This window comes from Cibotium barometz, chromosome 57, assembly GCF_041138505.1.
Source record: "Cibotium barometz isolate CiBa-2024 chromosome 57, ASM4113850v1, whole genome shotgun sequence".
Lineage (NCBI taxonomy): Eukaryota > Viridiplantae > Streptophyta > Polypodiopsida > Cyatheales > Cibotiaceae > Cibotium > Cibotium barometz.
The window spans coordinates 7,367,266-7,389,948 of NC_141102.1; the positions used below are offsets into that span (position 1 = coordinate 7,367,266).

The 22,683-nt window shown below is 38.3% G+C and overlaps 1 protein-coding gene across 1 annotated transcript; it reads right to left on the bottom strand.

Annotated features, from left to right (window-relative positions):
- Positions 1 to 9,090: 9,090 nt before the first annotated feature.
- LOC147606375 (arginine decarboxylase-like) lies at positions 9,091 to 11,874 on the bottom strand. Its single transcript, XM_086791996.1, has one exon. The coding sequence runs from the start codon at positions 11,445 to 11,447 to the stop codon at positions 9,243 to 9,245; it is 2,205 nt and encodes a 734-aa protein (XP_086648122.1). The 5' UTR covers positions 11,448 to 11,874; the 3' UTR covers positions 9,091 to 9,242.
- Between the last annotated feature and the right edge of the window lie 10,809 nt (positions 11,875 to 22,683).

Consider the following 22,683-nt stretch of genomic DNA (forward strand, 5'->3'; position numbering starts at 1 on the left):
ATGTGCAAGGTAGCATGTTATCCTTAACACAAGGGCTAAGACTAGACAAAATTTAGTTATTAAATTGGTTGCCTTTGCTTTGCATAAGAGGGTTGATATAGCTCTCCTTTTAAAAAAGGTTTGTTCTATGACATGTCCTTCAAATTCAAATGTAAGGTTAAAAGTTCACCCTTCAAATGTTAACCCGAGATTATTCATATTTAATCCTTTCACATGGCATCATGAGAATGCATAATAAATAAATAGAGAATTGGGAAAGTGCAAGGTTCCAACTTAGATTTAAAGGATGTGGAAATTCTTTTAAAGATAAAGACTCTAGTGATCACCTCCTCCTCCCAATTTTGTATGGAGTAGGGCCTATTACAATCATTCATTACACACACAAATCATGATTCTCCTTTCATTATAATGTTAAGGAAAATTTGTCACTAAGTGCGTTACTCATAGCAAATATTGAAAATTGATTGAAATTTTGGCTTTTCTTGAAATCAAAGGCTAGGATTTGACAAAGTTAGCTTATAAAACTGGTTTCCTTCTGAGGCATTTTACTCTTGAAATAAGAGGTAGTGATGAAATTCTCCCTTCACAAGTCCCTTTTTTTTCTTGAAATCAAAGGCTAGGATTCAACAAAGTTAGCTTATAAAACTAGTTTCCTTTTGAGGCATTTTACTATTCAAATAAGAGGTAATAATGAAATTCTCCCTTCACATGTCCCTTTTTTTCTTAAAGTCAAAGGCTAGGATTTGACAAATTTAACTTATAAAACTGGTTCCCTTTCGAGGCATTTTACTATTCAAATAAAAGGTAGTGATGAAATTCTCCCTTCGCAAGTCCCTTTTTTTCTTGAAATCAAAGGCTAGAATTTGACAAGGTTAACTTATAAAACTGGTTTCCTTTCAAGGCATTTTACTATTCAAATAAGAGGTAATGATGAAATTCTCCCTTTTTTTTCTTCCACATTGAGATTGTGCAATTCAATTAAAATCATTTTTCACCCCTAGGTGGAAGGTTATCCATTGGCTTGAACCAATTACAATCAAACCCCTGACCTCCCACGCGAGGATCAAATCAACTATCAACTTGCCTACACACGATGGACCACTTTCCAAAAGTTCTTTGATATGTCATTCAAATTTAAAAGCGAAGAAATGTCATTCAAATTTAAAAGCGAAGAAATGAGATTCAAGTTTACCCTTCAAATGAATTAAGGGGCCATTCTTCAAATTTGAAGCTTCCCATTTGCACACAATAAAGAATCTAAGAGTTTTCAATAAATTTAGAGCCTTCTTGAGGAAAAACCTCCTCCTTGCAAGTTTCCATGGAGGAGAGTGTAATCACCAATTACACACCTTGTTTCTACACTATCTTAGTCAACAACAATCAGGATTCTCCATTCATTTCTAGGCATAGTGCTAGAAAAATTCTCCTTTAGTGTGTGTTTTGCATTTGTGATTGAAAAAAAAATGGTGGGAATCTAGGCTTGCATCAAAAAACATTTGATAGACTTAAATCTTTAGTTATAAAACGAGTTGATGTGTCAATTTTCAAAGCCATAAAAATCTTGTTTTTTGGATTGGTTGGAGAATTTTTTTCCCTAGCACGACGTGAGGTAGGTAGTAGTTACTAATGTTGCGAAATCAGTAAAGGGTTTTTTTTTCGAATTACCTGGAAATTTGAAAGAACGTCAACATGCACACACCCATGTATGCCACCGCTTGCACACCAACAAGAATCAAACTCTTAACCTCGAGACTTTCGACTTCCAACTTTTCCACTGCACACTAGCTTGCAATTAACACAAAGGATTTTTACTCTACACAAAGGGTTTTTTTTTATAAGAGAACGGAAAGGGGATTTTTTTAAGAGAACATAAAGGGGGTTTTTTAAAGAGAACATAAAGGGGGTTTTTTTAAAACAGAAAAAAATCAGAGATCCCAACATAAAGGGCTTTTTTTAAAGAGTATAAAATGAGAGATCCCATGCGGTCACGGAAGGTCGTTTTACACTGTAGAGATTCCGGAATCTAAGAGGGAGGTCCCACGGAGTGCCGCCAGTGCCAAGATTCGCATCTTAGGCGATGAGCGAATGACCAGCACGGGGGCAATCGTGGGGCATCGGCGTCAAGGTGCTGAGCCTGTTGTGGGCCCGGGGGTGGGTGCCACGCCAGCATCGTGTGACACGCAGGAAGGAAAAACCTGGAAGGTTCCGCGTCAGCCGAGATGCCCTTTGCAGCAATAGCACGCTGCCAGCTGGCCATGCAAGCCCATGCTAATTTATCATGTAATGGCTACGACCCTCCCTTCGCCCTCCCCCCGACCCCGATATTATTATTTACCCATATATATATAATATATCAACTTTGCAACCCCAACATTATTATTTACCCATATATATAGCAACTTTGAAATCCCTCATAGCCTTAGGATTATCTCCCCCCTTCTTGTACCTTAGTGGCCAACGTGTGGTGCCTCTAGTCAACCAACTTTATGTTACTCGTCAAAGGTCTTGACCTTTGTATAACCTTTATAAACGTTAGGGAATCTTGCAACTGACTACCTCATGCGTATAGCCGCCTCATTGTCCTGTTCCACCCCTTTTGTATAGTGCTCCACTATTCCACCCCCTTCGTAATAGTGCTCTACTGCTTCTTCTTCCAAACCAATTTTCAGCATGTGCCTTTGTCCCTTTGGATACTAGAACTAATCAAGAGGTAGGATGATAATGATGCATAGGTTGATGGGCATTTGCAATGCATAAGATTGCACGATTTCCTTCTAGTAAAAGCAAAAGTATACGACTGGAAATTGAAATTAGTTTACATGACGCTCAAAACTCCATGGATAGAATGGATTTAAAATATAATAATAACATGAAAGGAATGCATATTTCATCACATGTTCATCATTGAATAATAAGATATTAGTATTTGCTTTCCATGAACTCAATTCAAAGTGCTCATCAAGTCACAAAAATCAATGGGAAATCATAGATCACATCATGATATTTATGAAAGTCCTAGCTCACGTTAAAGTTATGATACGTACATTAAGATATTATGAATATCTTAACATACTATTTGAGTAAAGATATTATGAATGTAATCAAACTTACTACGTGGTTTAAGGATGACATATTTTAGTCTTTCTTGGTATTAAGACATGCATAAAATTTTGCATTATAGAGACCCCCATGCCTTGTTGTTTACTTATTTTGAATTTAATACATAAGAAATGTCTTTAAAATATCTTATAAGACTTTATTATCTTTGATATGGCATCATATGTTGCTTATTCATGCTTAAGCGAGAGTGAATCTTAATTATGAAGCAATATTGAGGATATCAAGTTTAATGCATTTGGAAATAAGCTTTATTTAATAAGGTGAATGTTGAGGGCCAAGCCAAGGTGTTGAGGGCCAAAGCCCTCAACAGGGAAAATGCACACACACGACTCTCAAAACAGCATACACAGAAATTCAAGAGAAAGAAAGAGAGAGAGAGAGAGAGAGAGAGAGAGAGAGAAAACTGAAAACTGATTATTCAACTTCCCATATCACATGATTACAACTTCCCATTTTCATGCACGATTACAAGAAGGCTATGCCTTTAAAAAAGACTCCTAGGTGACTCTAACTGACTAACCGATTCTTTAGTGACTCTTCATATTCCAACCTAATGACACTTCCGACGACAACTTAAATGACACTTTTGATGACAACTCAGATGACACTTTTGATGACAACTTTGACGACACTTTTGATGACAGCTTTGACGACACTTCTGATGACAGCTTTCAGAACAAATGACAACTCAGATGACAATTCTGATGACAGTTTTATGACACTGTGAATGACACTTTTCTGCACCCTTATACACTGGCACGCACGAGGGAACAGTTGCGTAGCAATTGAGAACCCACACATTCCCTTGATTAGAAGTCAAGTGCCTTTGTAAATCTTGCTTTGGCATTGATTCACCAAAAGACTCCTCCATCAGCTTTTCCAAGATTTGTGCTTCTTGCCGGCTTCGCATCGCCAAGTAGTACATCATCCGATCTTCTCTTTGTCGGTATGCCTCCTTTGGAACACTCCATCCTTGCAAAAAGTCATCTTCCTGAATCCGCTTCAAAAAGCTCCTCTTGATGTCGACACTTTGAAAAACTTCCGCTTCAGAAAATTCCCTTATGAAATGCTTAAAACTCCGCTTGATAAACACCCTTTCTTAAAAATAGACAAACTGATTCTTCTTCAATCTTCTGCACAGCCTGATTATGTCTGAATCAGATTTTGCCTCTTGAATCTGATTTCGCCTCCTGAATCTGATTTCGAAAGAGCACCTGAATCTGATTATAGTTCAAGCACCAACAAGAGAAAAAAATAAGTTGTAAGTAGACTAACTTCTATATTCTTTTATCCAACAAAAGTAGACCAAAAACCATGGCTGCCCTCCTACTTCTACAGAGATTGGGGATGGCAAAACCATTGGATATGAGCAGTTAAAGGTTCAATTGGTAGAGGCTAGAGTCTATCCACTCATAGATCTATATTTATAATTGTCTTAGGCTATTTACATTATAACTGAATGTTTGCTATATTTTTCCATAAATATGTGATGCTAATCATTACATTGTAGCATTTTAGAGGCTGGTGTAGATTCCTTCGTAGGTGAGAGTAGTGATCACGAGAGAACAACTAATAATGAGTCAACAAAAGAATCTCATGATTCGGATGGCCTTAAGTAGACATATAGATAGATTCATGGATGGTAATAGCTAGATAGATATTTTTATGGTTGTAGGCTACATAGATAGAGTTATTAGGCCCACATTTGTGTGTGTATGATCATGATTTTAGCATTAAGATGAGGGAAAAGCTTGGTAAATAGAAGTTCCTGATTTCCATTGTCTACTAACAATACTTTTTTTGTAGCAATGTTTGTTGAGATCCTCTTTAAATAGAGCTTTTATATTTTTTATTTCATATTTTTTAAATCAAACTCTCAAGAAGATTTTAGTGATTACCTTATATAAAAACACCAAGTCAATAGTTTTTCCTATTTTATAAATTGAGAAATGTCTCATGCTTACATTTTTTATGATTTTGCTTTATTTTGTAGCTTTCATCAAGTAGAGATTTATACTAAGACACAAGAAAATCTCTCTCTCTCTCTCTCTCTCTCTCTCTCTCTCTCTCTCTCTTTGAGTGCATGAAGAAGGAGATGAACACTATTGGTAAGTGGGTGGATGGGGTCCCTTGAGACTCAATGGTGGATAGAAGGAATGGCTCAAAGAAGGGAAACACGTGGATATTAGGAGATAATAGTGAGAAGGTATGTAGGCTAGTAGGGAGGAGCAGAAGAGTAACATGGATATTAGTGAGAAGGTATGTGGGCTAGTAGGGAGGAGCGAGAAGAGAAACATGTGGCTAGCTTAGAGAAGGGAGAGGATACAAGAAAAGGTTTCCTAAGAGAGAGAGAGAGAGAGAGAGAGAGAGGGAGAGAGAGAGAGAGAGAGAGAGAGAGAGAGAGAGAGAGAGAGAGAGAGAGAGAGAGAGAGTTCTCTTATGAAATTAGTAATTCGTCACATTCTAGGTGAGCTCTTAGGTACGTGTTTTGTTTGTAAATCTCTTTATTTTACAACTTAATGTTAGGTTCATGGCTACAAGCATAATAACATATGACATGCACTATAGTATCTAAGATTATCATCGTTCAACTATCGTCATTGAATAGTGTTTAAACACCATACCTTCAATACAAGTCCCATAGGCTGGTAATACTAATAAAAGTGGGGATTTGCATAGGTAGCAACCAATATTTACACATTTTCATGTTTCTTTGCAAGGTTCGCATGGTTTTGTTTACTCTTGCCAAGCATCCTTGCATTGCTTGCATGCTTGCTTTGGGTTACTAACAAGAAAAGAATGAGTGGAAAAACTAACAAAAATCCCCCAAAATCATGTGGGAGAGGACCTAGTAACTAAGGATGGTTGTAGAAAAGAGCAAATTGATCAGCTGGGAGTATGGCTTTGTGCATCAACTCAAGAGCACTCTGGGTACTTTTATGCCCATGAGAACAATCGTTAATATAGCCCATGAGAGTTCTTTCCCTAATGCCTTCAAAGTTGTGGTTTAAGTGTATATGTGTCGAAGGTAATTACGGGGCTTTCTCTTTTTGGTATAAAGTTTTTTTTTTTGGCAAGAGATTGGTACTGAATGGGAAACCATTCATACCCTACAAGGCCATTGCCTCGCTTAACACCCTGAGTGTAAGCATAGCTCCACAGCCTCCAACAACCACACTAATTTTCGCTCGTCGGGCTCGTACTCGGGACTTCCACGTTTGGAGCATACTTACTAGTGCCCTAACCAGCCCACCACACACTCGTTGGCTTTTTGGGTAAAGTTGAGTGCTCCAAAAGGTGTTGAAAATCTAGGAAGCCCAAATAGAGGGAGGGTCCACATGTTCCCACCAACTTTCTTCTTTTAGCTTGGAGGAGAATCTCCGGTATGGGGAAAACCGCTCACGAGTCGTGAGAATGCTTTTTTAAGAGTATAATCCAAGCGTGCAAGGTTGGTTCCCTAGAGGCTAGGCCTTATCTAATTTGCCAGACCAGATTCATAAAAAAAAAAACCTACAAGGGCCTAATATATGCAGGTTGGTGTTGTCGGAAGGCAACCAGAGGATAAGGTAGAAAAATCTAGAGTGACGGAGTCCCGGAGGAGAAACGTGCATAGCATTTGCATTTGCATTTTGAGTTTGGATTTGAGTTTGAGTTTGACTATGTCGTTGAATTTAGGAATCGGCATGGTGCCGTTACAAATAGACACATTATTTCAAGTAAATATTATTATGCGCTTTATTGTACATTCACATTTTGTATTTCTTTCGGGGTAGTTTCCATGGTTTTTCTTAATTTGTACATTTGCATTTTGATTGGCTAGTTTTCTTTGGATATTGTTGACAACCAGGTTTTTTTTTTTTTGAGAGGAGTACATCACACACTCTTTTTTAACCCCCTCTTTCCACCTCACACACTCTTTTTTTTTTGAGAGTAGTACCTCACACACACTCTCTCTTTTTTTCAAGTGAGAGAGAGGGGGGTGTATCACATTCGGATGAAAAAAAACGTCGCCTTATCTACTCGGCTATTGTCCCCACTCTGATATACCTTATTTCAAAAAATCCTTGTACATCATCCTGTGTTAAGCTCTCAACCACATGATTTGCAGGCATTTTGGTTTTGTCTTAATTTTTGGTTTGGCATTTTGGTTTTGTTCTATCTTTTTCTCTATGAAATTACTAGTAGGTTGGGTCAATTTCCATATTATATGAAATTGACAACCTGGTTGTGACATCATGAACACTTCAAAAGATTATGTATTCACCTCACAGCCACAAAAAAGATCTGAGAGTTTTGTCATGTTGTATCCCAAAATTGCAACGAATTGGAAGTTCGATTTTCAAAAGGAGTCACTTTATAGAGCATACAAGGAGCCTACTCATACAAGGCTCCGAGTCCCAAAAATTATAGGAATTTAGTGTCTCTTAAGAGTTCATATAAATAATCCTAAAAAATAAATTTTAAGCATTAATTGAGCATTTTTTACTCTTAAACTTTCCACAACTTAGAAGGTGAGCTCTCAATAGAGAGAGATCACACTCTTATTTTGGATGGTAACACACATGAGCCTCAGATGGCCATTGTGGATTCTCAAGAGATCCAATGGCACAGAGAGAGAGAGAGAGAGAGAGAGAGAGAGAGAGAGAGAGAGAGAGAGAGAGAGAGAGGTAAAGGGATTCCATAGATCCTATCTTTTTCCATAGGGAAGGCAAAAAGAGTTTGGAAAGCACAAAAGTGACCCCACATTATGTATGATAGTGGGAGCATGTTCCCATTGGCCCAATGGAAGAGTGTGATGCATATTCCTCTCAGATAGCATGAGGAAGCTGTAGACCCAACTTATGCCATTCCAATCTACCACCAATAATTGGCCTAATGGAAGAGTGTGATGCATATTCCTCTCAGATAGCGTTGAGGAAGTCAAAGAATGCCTTATGCCATGCCAATCTCCCACTAGCAATTGTCTCGCTTCTACTACCGACTCAAACCTAACACATTGATAGTGCATGTGCCATATGTGCCATACATTAAGTGTACATCAAGTATTTATATGTTTGTGCATGCTAAATTCCAACCAATTTGAAGAACAAAAATACAAATCTACAAAGTGGGTATTTAGAGCACTTGTTTCCAAGTCCTTTTATGTTGGGTGAGCAACAAGTTGTGAGCTCAATGTTTCAAACTCGACAAGGCTTCTTGCACTTAAATATCCTTAAAGCTACAACTAGTTGAAAATGTGTTGAAAGAGTTAATTAGACGCAACGTCAATGAATAATTGTTTGTTGCAGTGTCAAAAATGTCAGGGCTCGACAGAAACGGCATTTCAATGTATTTCGATCGGCTGAAATTTGGAAAAACTGACTAGAAGTACATATGAAGCCCTTACAAAAAATGATTCAAAATTACTAGTTTTTAGTTAAAATACAGGGAAAATATGCAAATTGAGCCTAGAAAACAGTTAGTTTCTTGAAAATCATAAATAATATATTTTATAGAAATGCAAAAAAAACATTTTGGTGTCATATTAAATGATCCGAAACAAAAAAAAAGCTTTTATGGAGCCACAGTTCACCGTTAGCCGTAGTTGTCTAGAAATTGATACCACGCATGCGGCACCTCGTAAAGGCAAAGAAGGACTGTAACACAGGATCAGAAAAAGGATTGATTGATTGATTGCAATTTCGATGCCGGTACAGGAAATGAATCACAAAAGGCGTTCCGCGTGCAGGTCGGTTTCTGCCACCTTGATGCCATGCAAACCACTCATATCTACGTCAAAGCCGCAGACTGGAGACAGAAGAACCAGAAAACCCCCAACATGCTGTAATAGTTTATCAATTAACTCGCTTGCAGCGCCAACTAATTATTGAATTTACTCATTAATTCGCACTGGTGGCCGTGCGCGGGAACAGCTCCTTAGCTCACTCAAGTGTACGCACACCATGTCCATGAATGGAAATCCACAACTGGTTTAGGAAGCATTGATTAATTAATCCAGCATGAAGATAAAAGCACAACTGAATTCCTGTGTATTATGAGCAATTAGAAGAGGAAAATTAGCAAAAAAATGTAGTGTTAACACAGCTTTTGCAACGAGGCGGTGCATCAATCATGGAACACTACTAGAAGAAGGTTGCAAGCTCTACTAGGGGAGAGGAGCCCATGATTGGTGAGGGGTTGGTGTGAAGAGAACCTTTCTTGTAGGAATTGATGCTATTGGTGGAGAGGTATGGGGGGGAACCAAAGCTGCAAGTCAGTGTGTGAATGAGCCCCATGCTCGCTTCTTCATCATAATTCAAAGATTTTTGAATTTGGAGCTTGAGGCCTTCTAACATGGAAGAAGGATCATATTGCATTAACCTTAATACATCAGCTGATGTCTGCCCATCACTTGCCTTTGTAACCTTGACACCATTCAGCCCATCTTTGCAAACATTAACCACATTTGGTGACCCAAAGAGATTGTGTACACCACCCAATGCTTCTTGATAAGCTCCACCTAAGAACATCCCCATGTAATATGGCTTGCCTTCTTCTAATGGGTGGACCTTCAAATAATTAAGCCTCTTACCCTTGGTATCCTTGCCCACAAATGTTGCAATTTTCCCATCACTGTCGCATGTTAAATCAGACAAGATGGCTCTCACCTTTGGCTCTTGCTCTAGCCTGTGCAAAGGTACAATGGGGAAAAGTTGCCCAATTGCCCATGTATCAGGCATGGACTTGAAGATAGACAAATTGATGTGGTAAATTGCATTGTGATCCTGATACCTCTCATTGCTCTCCTCATCATTCTCATTAGAAAATGAATCAGATTTCAATAGCTTTGATGTGGGCATTACTGTGGAGGAGATTCTCTCTTGCCTTGATTCATCTACTGATCCAGACACCGCATCGTAAATGCTGTTAATGAAAGCTAATTGCCTTAATCCAAATTGGCCACGCTTGAACAACTCAATGCAATCATGCTTAAGCAGCTTTGCACACTTGAGAGCACCTTCATAATCACAAGCTCTAGCACAGCCTATCAAGTTATGGTGCAAACTCTTCATATCCTCAGGGAGGCCATCCACCTCAAGAGAGACCCCCTTTGCCATATCAATGCTTTTCACACTAGAAGAGAGAACATCAAAGACTACCACAGAGTGGTGAGAAACTAGAGCTCTCCCACTCTCACTGCACAGGGTGGGTTGCTTTATACCCTTCATGCTGCAAGCATCTTGGACAGCTTGAACAACCTCTAATGCATACTCTTCTATAGTGTAACCTACAGACATGTCTGAGTGTGCAGAATTGGTGCCATCATAGTCTATACCAAGCCCACCTCCAATGTCAATGAGCTTCATGCTGGCTCCCATGAGAGCTAGCTCGCAGTAGATGTGTGCTGCCTCGCTCACACCATCATTTAGAACAGAAAGAGAAGGGATTTGAGAGCCTATATGGAAATGAAGCAACTGCAGGCAACCCAGCTTGTTTGCACGGTGAAGCTTATACACAATTGCAACAATCTCCGAGCAAGACAAGCCGAATTTGCCTTCCTCACCAGATGTGTCACCAAAATGGCCAGCATGCTTTGTGTTAAGCTTAGCCCTAAGCCCAATTACAGGCTCAATGCAAAGCTTCCCACTCATGTTTAGTACTAGGTCTAGCTCTTCTTCTTGCTCAAGAACTATGACACAATTAAGCCCTATTTGCCTGGCCATTAAGGCTAAACACACATAATCAGCATCCTTGTAGCCATTGCATACAAGCAAAGCTTGTGGACTCCCCTTGCATAATGAGTCCATAGCCAGTAACAGCTCTGGCTTAGAGCCAGCTTCCAAGCCAAAACCATAGGGTTTGCCAAACTCAACAATGTTGTGCACCACAAAACGGTCTTGATTGCACTTAACAGGGAAGACACCTTGGAAGCAGCCTTGATAATGCTTAAGCTTGATGGCCTTGTCAAAGGCGGATTGCAATTTCTCTTGCCTGTCTCTTAAAACATGAGGAAAGCGGAAAATTGCAGGAGTGATTAAGCCTAAACCTCCCTTAATCTTGGGTTTAAGCGCCCTTTTCACCACCTTCATGATGTCTATCTCTTCATTGGGCTTGGTGGCTGGTCCATGAGGGCGGACTGCCATGTCTCCTCTTGCATTTACAAAGAAGTAGGGGGCACCCCAACGGTCTATTTTGTACAAGGAAGACGATTTGCTGGGAGCCCATAAGCCTGGAGGATTAATGCTCTTAATGAAGCTGTGATTAGGCGGAGCTGTATGCAGCCTTGTTTCTGAGAGGCTGTAATCCGGAGGGATGCTGCTTTCTTCAAAGACATGCAGGGGCGGCATACCTCTTTGCTCCGTCCTTTTAGAAGGCTTTGCAGAAAGGTGGTGTAGGGAGCTGCTCGTGCGGCTGGCGCAAAATGCCGAGGCCTGAGCCTCGGCTCACTGTGCAATAAGAAGAATTTTCACAGTTACTCAAGATGTTGGGTGAGGGGTTCTAATTATGATGAAGGATAACTGTTTTTATAAAGCCAGAGAAAGCATATACTGTTGCAATGTGGAGAGAGGTATTGAAAGGTGGCCAGGATCAGGGCCTATAAGCTAAGCTAGCTACAAAACAATATCAGAATATGTGGGTGGGTGTGTGGGTGTGTGTGTGTGTGAGAGAGAGAGAGAGATGCTGATGACCGCGACGAAAAGCAAGAATATGGTTATATGATGAATGAGAGGGCAAGCTAGATGGTAGGTTGCGTGTGTGTGTGTGTGTGAGAGATGGTAGAAGAGGGATTGGGGGTGCTTTATAAGAAGCTTGGGTGGTGGGCGCAGCTTTACCACAGCCCAAGAGCCGTCCGGCCTGCTCAAGGCGCGCGGGAACGCCCGCCTGCCAGCCCCTCTCTCTCTCTCTTTCTCTCTCTCCTCACATGAGCCTGCAGGCAGACTTGGGCACTATTGGACAAGAACGTGGGATCGGGAGTCCCGCTTTGCCCCTTCGAGCACAGGGGGACCAGGTGGTGGAGGATAATGGGGACGTTACGGGAGGGACCTATTTAGCAGAGGCCCCCAAATATGGTGGCCGGATAGGCCCTGCTGTCAGTCACGTTCCCATCATCGGCATCATCTCCGTCCTCGTTGGCGGCCACGTGCCTTGCTTGCTTGTATTGTCCGTCCTTTGACGTGGAGCGCCACCCGCGTCACCATACGAGCGTCGCCCCAACCCAGTCTACCTTTTCTAGCGACGCGACCCTTCTTTACGTCTCACGCTTCCTCAACCCATCTTTACTCTACTAATGCCTAATGCCTAATTCTTACCTCCCACAACTATGAGAAATCTTTGTCCAGATATATATTTTAAAAATATTAAAAATAATAAAGAAAGTTCCTATATGGAGGATTTTGATGCAAAATCCTCCCATTAGGCAAAATTCTGACCTAAAAAAGGCCCTTTACAAAATACCATGTCAACTTTTTCTACAAACATGGACTGATGGCTAGCTTTTTGCAAATGCCATGTCATCATCAATCGAAAAAATTTCGAAGATTGTAGAATAGGAATCTACTCTTCGAGATCTTTCCAATGATATCTAGCATTATGGGCCCTTTTTTTGAGTCCAAATTTTGCCTAATGCCAGCTCGTCCTCAAATTCTATCAATAGTTCCCACTCTTGGTCTCAGTAATAGATCATCCATCCCCCCTAAACCGATACCCCTGTGCGAGAGAAGAAAAAGGCGTAATACCACACCTTTCACTAGACGCCCTTATGCAAGAAAAAGGCGCAGTGATAGCCTTTGAAATTGACAGGCAGAAATGCTTGAGAGAGAGAGAGAGAGAGAGAGAGAGAGAGAGAGAGAGGTTGCAACTCCCACGAGAAGATGCCAAAAAGTTTGTTATGCAAAACGCAATACGCTATAAGGGTGAGACAAACGCCAACATGACCAGAGATTTAGAAAGATTTTATCACATGCTAAAATCTTATGATGATAAAGTAACAAAGCGAGAAGAAAGTTGTAACAGTTCAAATTGTTTGCCAAATTAAAGTGTGCTAAAGATTATTAAAGATACATTCCTAACTCATTAATGAATTTATTTTTCACTCACTTTGGGTCCCTATTAGCATGTGTTTGTCCATGTATCTGACACTTGTGTTACGTCCTTAGACACACATCATGTTAAGTAAGGATGGCGGGCTCTCGAGGGACCAGATTATCCACTTGATCCAGGGAGGAGAGGTGGAGGGGCATGACTTCTTCTACTATTATGGTGCACCTGACGAGGGGGCCCAGCCCTCATGAGTACCTATATGGCATGACATGCTTCTCATGATGCACACTTATAGCATGCTGCATAGCTTTTTAATTTTCATTTCAGTTTTAGTTCTAGTTTCACACATTTCAGTTTCATTATGCTTTCCGATGAGGCTCCTGAGCGCATCGACTTATGTATTTATATATGTTCGACATGTGTCTCATGGACCCGTTATGGTCCTTCGAAGAGAATAATAAATTTTCATTTCATTTCTCTCTCTCTCTCTCTCTCTCTCTCTCTCTCTCTCTATATATATATATATATATATATATATATATATATATATAATGTATGTATAGATATATATATGTATGTAACTATATGTATATAAACGTATATATATGTCTGTGTGCGCGTGCACGTGTGTGTCTAAATATTTCTACATACATACATATCCAAACTTGGACACTATCTCCCCTCTCTGTCCCTCTCCAACTTGGTCTATATTTCCCTTACATACATATATATGTAGTATGTATGTGTCTACATACATACATACATACATATCCAAACTTGGAAACTATCTCGTCTCTCTGACCCTCTCTAACTTAGCTTACCTACATTTCCCTTATTCTTGCCCTCCCGCCGTCCCTCCCTTCTTTCCATCTCCCTTTCCAACTTGGCCTACCTACATTTCCCTCCATTCTTGCCCTCCCCCAACCACTGCCAATACCTCCCCTCCCTTAAAAAAAACCTCTCTCTCTCTCTCTCTCTCTCTCTCTCTCTCTCTCTCTCTCTCTCTTACACACACACACACACACACACACACACACACACACATTTACCACACCTACTTCCAAGTTCCAACTCTCCACATGGCATCACTTCATAGACTCTTCCAACATTCCAGACTTTTAAGACTTGCATATTGACTATATCCCAAGGGCTAATACACAATCTAAGGAGCCACACCCTTCTTACACAAGCAAGTAATATTGCCTTTTGATGGGCACCCTTGTCCATTAAATTTGATAGGAAATGGGGTAAAAAGTGTAGGTTTTCAACATTTACATATAGATTTGATGACTAAAAGTGTAAGCTTTTCAACATTTACATATAGATTTGATGGGCTAAAATTATTTTTGTAATTTTTGGCCAAAATACAAAAAATGTATGGATGGTTATCAAAAATCAAGCCTACGAGCAAGGAACATGTGCATATGTTCATTTCTTTTTATTACATTAAAAACCCACAATTTAATTATATTAATCTTAGAAATATTTCTAAAGACAACATGTAACGTTAAAAAATGCATAGTTGAAGTGTCGTGAGAGCATAAGTTTAGACGCACAAAAAAGCAATTAAATGCCATTCAAAAACATTAGCTTAGCAGAAGATGTCTAAATGTTCTTGCTGTGAGCATTTTGAAATACCATAAGCATGACCTGAATTCTGAGGATCTTTTGAATCTCAACAATTGCTGAGCATTAACAAACTTACAAATGCTAAGCATAAATTGAAGCTCGATAATTGCTAAGCACAAACAAAATTACAAATGCTAAGAGCATACATTAAATCTTGATATGTTCTTCAAATTTGTCATTTCCCCCCAATCCTTTCCATATTGATTTTGTGTTTCTACTTTTCACAAAGCATTATAAAGACTTAGAGTAATTATGTCAATTGTTTTTTAAAGGTTTTCAAGGTCTTCAAAGCCCAATGTAATAGGGTCAAATCCTACAAGGTATGTCCCTTTGTTGCTCAACCAACCACACAAAGTTGTTGACTTGTGGTTCTATTTAGTTTATTGAAATTGATATATGTATTGCAATACTTCATTGATAAGAACAAGACTTACAATGTGGAGCCATAGCTAGATAATTACATAAACTTACTCATAAATTAGATTTAGATAGAGATATTAGGGTGTCTATCTTTAATCTTCTTGATAGATATTAATTATGATTTAAAGTAAGAGGTAAATTTTTTGTGTAAAAGGAGATTTTTAAACTCTATGCACTCTGTATACATTAATTGTGTAAAAGGAGATTTTTAAACTCTATGCACTCTATATACATTAAATATCTATATGAAACTACTACAGGTTGTTAACTTTCTTTTTAAATTAGAAAGAGAAGGTCTATCTTGTTTTAGAATGGCATGGTTGAATCTAGGTTGTAGCTCTAAATGATTCCCTTGAGGTGGTGCGTGCACAGTTCATGACTTCTACTAGTTACACGAAGCTAATGGTTCAAGAATTTTCTTTGTTATAGCAATAAGAAAACTTTTTTAATATTTTGGAAATATTGTACATACACATTTTACACAAGTAACATATTATAATGAAACAACAAAATTACTTACAGTAGCTTATCATACAAAATTGGGTATCTCTAATATCCTTTTTATAAATTATCTCCATGTTCAATGCTTTAGTATCATAAAAAGGGGAAAATTTTATACAATAATATTATGTTCTATCATGTAATAGAATCGCACTTATAAACGTGACTAAGGCTTGATGATTGGTTCAAACTATACTTTGCAAAAAAAGCCACATTAGTAGAAAAATTTATTTGTGCACATTAAAGGGAAAGTACTAGGAAACCGCTAGATATAAATATATATCATGATTCTAGAACTTGTAGATGTGAAGTTATGTGCCATAAAGTTATCCTCTAATTTAACATTTCATGCTTTGAGGTCATGCATGTCTTCAAAGTTGCTTGCTCCTTTTCAAAATTTCAACAAATCTTCATGCTCGCCTCCATTTTTTAAGCTTTTAAAATTCTTTTTAAAAGTTATTTTGCTCCTTTTCAAAAAAGTTACAAATTTTCATGCTCACTTCAACTTTTCATTTTTTAAAATTCCTAGTAAAAGGGTGTCACATTTTACTTTTTCAATTGAAAGTAGGAAAAAACGTGTCAATGATCCTTGCTTGAAATGTAAGGCAAAAGCTACCATAGTATTTTATATGGTTTAATGGTTTTGGTATTTTTGAGCCACTCCTTGAAGTTATCTTAGTATAAACATTCTTAACACTTGGTTGGAAGCTACTCATCATGATTACACAAGAAACATATGAGACCAAAATGTGGACCTTGTGCTTTGTTCAAGATAACATGGCTATCATATTTACCATCAATGTTTGTTTAAAAAACAAACATATCTTTATTTACAAATAGATACCCACATGCTTTTGATCATGCACCAAGCTCGACTCCCTATCCCTAACCCTTGTTTTGTATGACCCAGCCCCTAATTCTCACTTGCCTAGCTTTAACCCTAATTTTATAAAACCCTAACCCTAACTCCAACTCTGATCCCAACTCTAACCCTAGTTTTACCCAATCCTAATCCTAACTCTAAATAAAAAGGTTAAAAGGGAAGCATGAAAAAGGTTGGAAAAAGATTCAAAACGAAGCATGAATAAAAAGATCCAAAGCAAAGCATGATGTTCTAAAAAGGTATCCATGAGTGGTGTAAAATCTAGGAAATTCATTAGCATAGAAACTACACGCAAAAATGCAAGATGGGAACTTAAGGAGTTGTGTAGTAGGCACAAAAGAACAAGATAAAAATCTCACACTTCACAATAAGCAAGCAAAAGTCTGTATAGCTTTGAAAAAATTATGTTGCACATGGGAAAAGATCTTTCAAACAAGAATTCATAATTATCATGGATCTTGTTATTGAGGCATGTGTGGAGACAAATATCAACCTGATTCGGGTGAAATTGTTACACATGCCATGTTATTCTAATATGTATAATAGTTTAGTGTCAATAACATAGTATTAGTATTATCTTATTTTTATGTATATTATACATTATACATGCACATGGCCTTTATTTAACCCCCATTGAGTCCATGTCAAGAACTAAGTAAATGAGCCATGACTTTTCTTTCTAATTTGTAAGATCTACCTCCTAACAACATGAAGACGTTAAAAAAATCCTAACAACAAACAACTAAAGGAGAACACCCTCCACCATGAAAGGGAGTCAATATGCCAACCTTTCTTGAAAAATCTCAATACAAGGACAAAAGATTATTCAAGGGGTTGGGGGATATTGCCACTACTAAGAAATATGCGTCTTTGAATGCTTATAGCTAGGACTATAACAACAAAGAAGTCAAAGATTAGGATGAAGATGAACACGTAGGACGAATCAAAGAAGTCAAAGATGAGGATGAAGGTGAACAAGTAGGACTATACCAACAAAGAAGTAAAATATGAGTATGAAGATGTAATAATGCAAATAGAAATATAGAAGACAACATGAAGAACAAAGACAACAATGGCAAAGACAAGCCACCATAGGCACCCATAGGAAAATTCTACACATAGGGGTGTTGATTTTAGTTTTGAGGTTATAAACCTATTTGTAGTGGGAAATTTTAGTCCTAGAAAACCAACAATTTCCCAAATGAAAGAGTTCCATTTATATGTTCACTTTTAAGGGCATCCTATAGCCATGAAAATTTTGTAAATGCAAGGAATTGGTTCAAGGCATTATAAGTGCAATTAAAGCATTCCTTGTCACCATGTTCAAAGGCACTAACCTTCACATGATTTATACAAATCATATTACAAATCAAGTTCAAGATATGCAACCTTTGATCCATCTCACCTACATGGTTTAATTTTTTATATCACCCTCCATCTCACCTACATGGTTTAATTTTTTATATCACCCTCCATAATATTTATTTTTTCCATTTTTTTGACACTTAAAAATCCAAAAGATTATGCTAGATCTTTCATATTGAGGAAAAATTGGGTGTGTATGTATTATTTTCATTCAAAGAAATAAAAAAAATACCACTTATACATTTCCTTTTGCCTCTACAAGTATAATGGTATGGACAACTTGAAACGTGATTGCATATCATTCACAGTCAAATCATATTTTTGGTAGGGGTAAACCATACAAACTAATTACTATTTGGTACCATGTGACATCCTTATCTATACAATATCTATATTTTATCGATATATATTTGTACATATTTATTTGTCTATATGCAAATAAACTATTTCAATTACCAGCTAGACATTTTCTATTGGTCTATTCTATTAGTATGCATACATACCCATTCATACGTCAAAAAACTTCAACTTGTATGCTTATGCAAATTACGAGCTTCCAACAAGGACTACAATTTTTGACCTTTGTGTTTGAGCATATCTTCCCACCCACCCTAGGCTAGAGTGAGATTACAACTACTATCATGGGAAACTTAGTGACTAGCTACATTAATAAGCAGAGCTCCTAGATGTTGCTTATGTTAGGTTGTGCTTGTACACAATAGAAGGCTAGACTCTCTCACTCTCTCACACTCACAAGCATTTGCAAGCATTAGAGAGGCATAACACATAAGAAGGAACTCTCTTAAGCATTTGCAAGCATTAGAGAGGCATAACACATAAGAAGGAACTCTCTTAAGCACACACTCTCTCTCATACATGAGTTAGCTCACTTGCATTATGTGTAATTATTATTATTTTTCTTCCTTACAATAGTAAGTTACACTTGGCCTCATAATCACACTTGGCCAGACATCATTAAAAAGACCAAAAGCGATGACTTTTTAATCACAACTATATAAAGACATCATAGGCCAATAACCAAGACTTGTGCTAATATCCAATGGCTTAATGCATTTGATATAAATACATGACATAAGATACTTATATAAGATGATAGGAGCCCAAAGTGCCCCCCACCCTAAATCATGTTCCATCCTAGTAGACAATGTTATGTGGACATTAATATAGTGGCACCCCAAAATATTGATTCTCCCTATATTGTTGTTTAAGTTTGACAAGGAAGTCTACCCCCCTTGATGCTTGACACCTCTAAGATAAGAGGTGTGATTTCCATGGCCATCACCAGAGGGTTAGTAGGAATAGAGATGGGTGGAGTAGAAGTAAATGGAGTAGAGAGTGTAGCAAAGATTTATGGTGGTTGTGAAGATTATGGTACACATATGGTACACGTTGTGGGTTAGTAGTGCTAGTGGATATGTCCCCTTAATAGCTCCCCTTGATGGCTCATGTTAGCTAACAAGGTAGAGGCATCCTTTATCCCTATCTCATTGTCTACTCTTTATCTTGATCGTTAGAGGATGGTAGCTCCATGTGCTCAAAGAGCACCTCAACATCCTCAAAGAAATGATCTTCTTTTATCATCATCGTGAGGTAGACAATGTGGCTTATTAAAGGAATAAGTCCTCTATGCCAAGTTAGGTAATAGTTAAAAGAAAAATCTTTGGTAAAGTAAGATGATACCCCTCAGACTGTAAACCACACTATAGCACATTGAAGTAAGCTTTTGAATGCTACATGTAGATCTTTCCATAATCTTTTGTACAATTAGAGATGTACCATTAGAGAGACTACCCTTGGTTTGGGTGTCAAGGTTGGACTCTAACCTTGACACCCAAGGATGTCAAGGTTAGACTCTAATAAAGCTCTATCGTTTTATCTCCATCTTCATCTAGTAATACTTGAGATTCTAAAAGTATATTACACCAAGATTTGAGGTTGAGGACCATTAGATGAACGATCAAAGTCAATGGTGTCGTTGAAGGACATTCAACACCCCAACAAGGGATGTGTGTGTGGAGTGGTGTTGAGAAAGAGAGTGTCAATACTAAAAGAGCAAGGTTGAGACAATGACCTTGGAGAGCATGGAAACTCACCTATCTCTATTGCTTAGCTCATGACTTTGCCAAGCTACTTGATATAGCCTTTTTTGGTGGGGCCACCTTAGCTTTAGCTAGCTCCTTGTGTGTGTGGTAGATCTCTACATCTCCTTACCACCTGGTATAGCCTTTGTTGGTAGGGCCACCTTAATTTTGGCTAGCTCCTTGTGTGAGTGGTAGATCCCTACATCTTTGTCTATTATGCTCCTTGCCACTTGGTATAGCCTTTGCTGGTGGGGCAACTTAGCTTTGGCCACAGCTCCTTGTGTGAGTGGAAAATGTCTACATCTTTGTTTGCTATGGCCTTTTGTTGGAGGTCATTAGTTAGGCCATAAATCTTTAGATAAGCCTTGTATTGGTTCTTCAACTTCTCCTTTACTTTATTTACCTTGAGCCCATTGTCAATTGTCTCTCTGTGTAATTTAACAATTGCTTTGAGCTTGGACTTTAAGGACTCTTTCTTGTAGCCAACTTGCTGTAGTCTTCATGAGTTGTTGTAGCCAACTTGGACTTTAAGGACTCTTTCTTTGTAGCCAACTTGTTGTAGTCTTCGTGAGTTGAGCTTCTTTTGATGATCCTTTATCTCTTCTTCGTTGGATACTAAATGTGCTTGCCATTGTTAGCCTTTTACCCTATTTCTTGGAGCTCCTCTTGGGCCTTGGCTTTATTTTCCTTGAACTCCTCTTCTATTTCTCTTAACATGTTATGTTGCTTTTTAAGGATTTCCTCACTTTGTCGAATGAGGAAATACCTTCTTCTAACAACCTTTGCTAGGAAATAGCCTCTTCTAACAACAGACTTTTCTTGGCCATAGTTTGTTGGACCTAGCTTCTTCTAGTATCCTTTGCATGTCTAGGAATGGTGCCTTATCAACATGACATTTTTCGTGGCATCAATAATGTGACTTTGTAATAGAATGATTGACTTATCGGCATGACATCCATGGCATCAATAACCTTTCTTTGTTTCAAAATGATTGACTTATGAGCATGACATCCGTTGCATCAACCATTGCTTTTATAACAAAATCCAATGATTTTCCATGAGTTTTGGTCAAGTGCTTGTACTTCTTTCATAGGCCTCTTGAAAACCAGCCTCTTGAGTCATGAAGCTCTCACTCTCTTGCACATATTTGATTTAAGTAGTATAAGTAGACCAAATCTTGTCTCAAAGAAAACTAAAGCTTATCTTTTATATTTAAATATAAGCAGACCAAAGCTTGTTCTGAGGTGGACTCACCCTTCTCTTGTCACTACTTGGAACTTTTTGTAGATAGACTCACCCTTATTTGTGCGTACTTGAAATAATTGTGCGTACTTGAAATATTTGGATTCTTGATGGGATATATAATTGGAAGCTAAACAAGAGTGTTAACTTAAACATATCATCGCTGCTTTGAGAGACATGATGTTGTTATTGGACTTGTGGTTGTAACCATAGCTATGGTTGTGGCCCTTATCTACTGGTGTCATTGTGGAAAGGGTTATTGTGGAGGTACTTCTTAAGTATTCTTTTGGATTTCCATGGCATTTCATGGTAACTCTTCTTCCTCATGACTAGGTAGAGGACGCGTGAGAGTTACTTTTAAAGAATCCTCAAAGATCTATCTAGCCACATCAAAGATTATGCTAGCTGATGTGTTATTCTAGTCTCTTTTATAGCTATTTTTTATAGTTGCACGACTTCCATTAATGCGAGCTCTCTCTGAGGTATGCATTGGTGGAAGCTCCTTCTTCAATACATGGTAGTAGATGACTAGAGGTTTTGTGCTCAAAAAGTGTGGATAAACATGGGTGTATCTTATCTTTGTTCAAAGGGCAATCTTTTAGAAAAAATTGTAAGTGAGGTATTGTTATATGCACATTATGTGTGCATATACTAGGAGGCTAACCCACATTAGGCTTGTGAGCATGGGAGCATGGGCAAGCTCTAGTGGAGCATGGGTTAGGACTAACCTTAAGGGTTAAGGTTAGGGTCAGGCATCCAAGGGTCACACATGGGAGATGGAGAGTCAAGAGTCACTTGAGGGCCCTCCTATATAATAGGGGCATGGGGCACACTCAAGGGGGGCTTAGGCTATGGTCTCTTGATGTTATCTTGAGGCTAGGTTATGTTATGTTCTCTTGTGTAGAGCATCATAACTACTCACCTACCATTTCACACTATAGCTACATGATGCTGATGGATTGGAGTTATACCTCTTGATGGTATGGGACATCAAGGTAAAGGTATGATGTACTTCATTAATATCATGTGTGTGTCCCTTGGGCTCGGGGGTGGTCGGGTGGATGAGTTTATGCTTGATTTATGCATGTTTATGCATAACAATTATCTAAAGAGATCTTAGGGTTTTAACAGGTATCATGAATTTTCATCACTCCAATCAGGCACCATGTCAATTTAAATAAGTATGCATCCAAACAGTTGTTTTAGTTTCAACATTAGGAATTTATTACATGTGATCAGCTAAAATAGGTTATGATCCCTTCCTTACTGTAAAGTCAAATATTAGAAGAAAAATAGTAGTCCCATTGTGTAATTCTTCTTGTGAGATTGAGATATAACAATACTTGGTGGTCCACAAGGGGCACAAACTTATTGTCTAGTTACATAATGTCTATACTTTTT

Coding starts and splice junctions, on each gene's coding strand:
- LOC147606375 (XM_086791996.1), bottom strand. CDS start 11,447: ATGCCGCCCCTGCATGTCTTTGAAGAAAGCAGCATCCCTCCGGATTAC.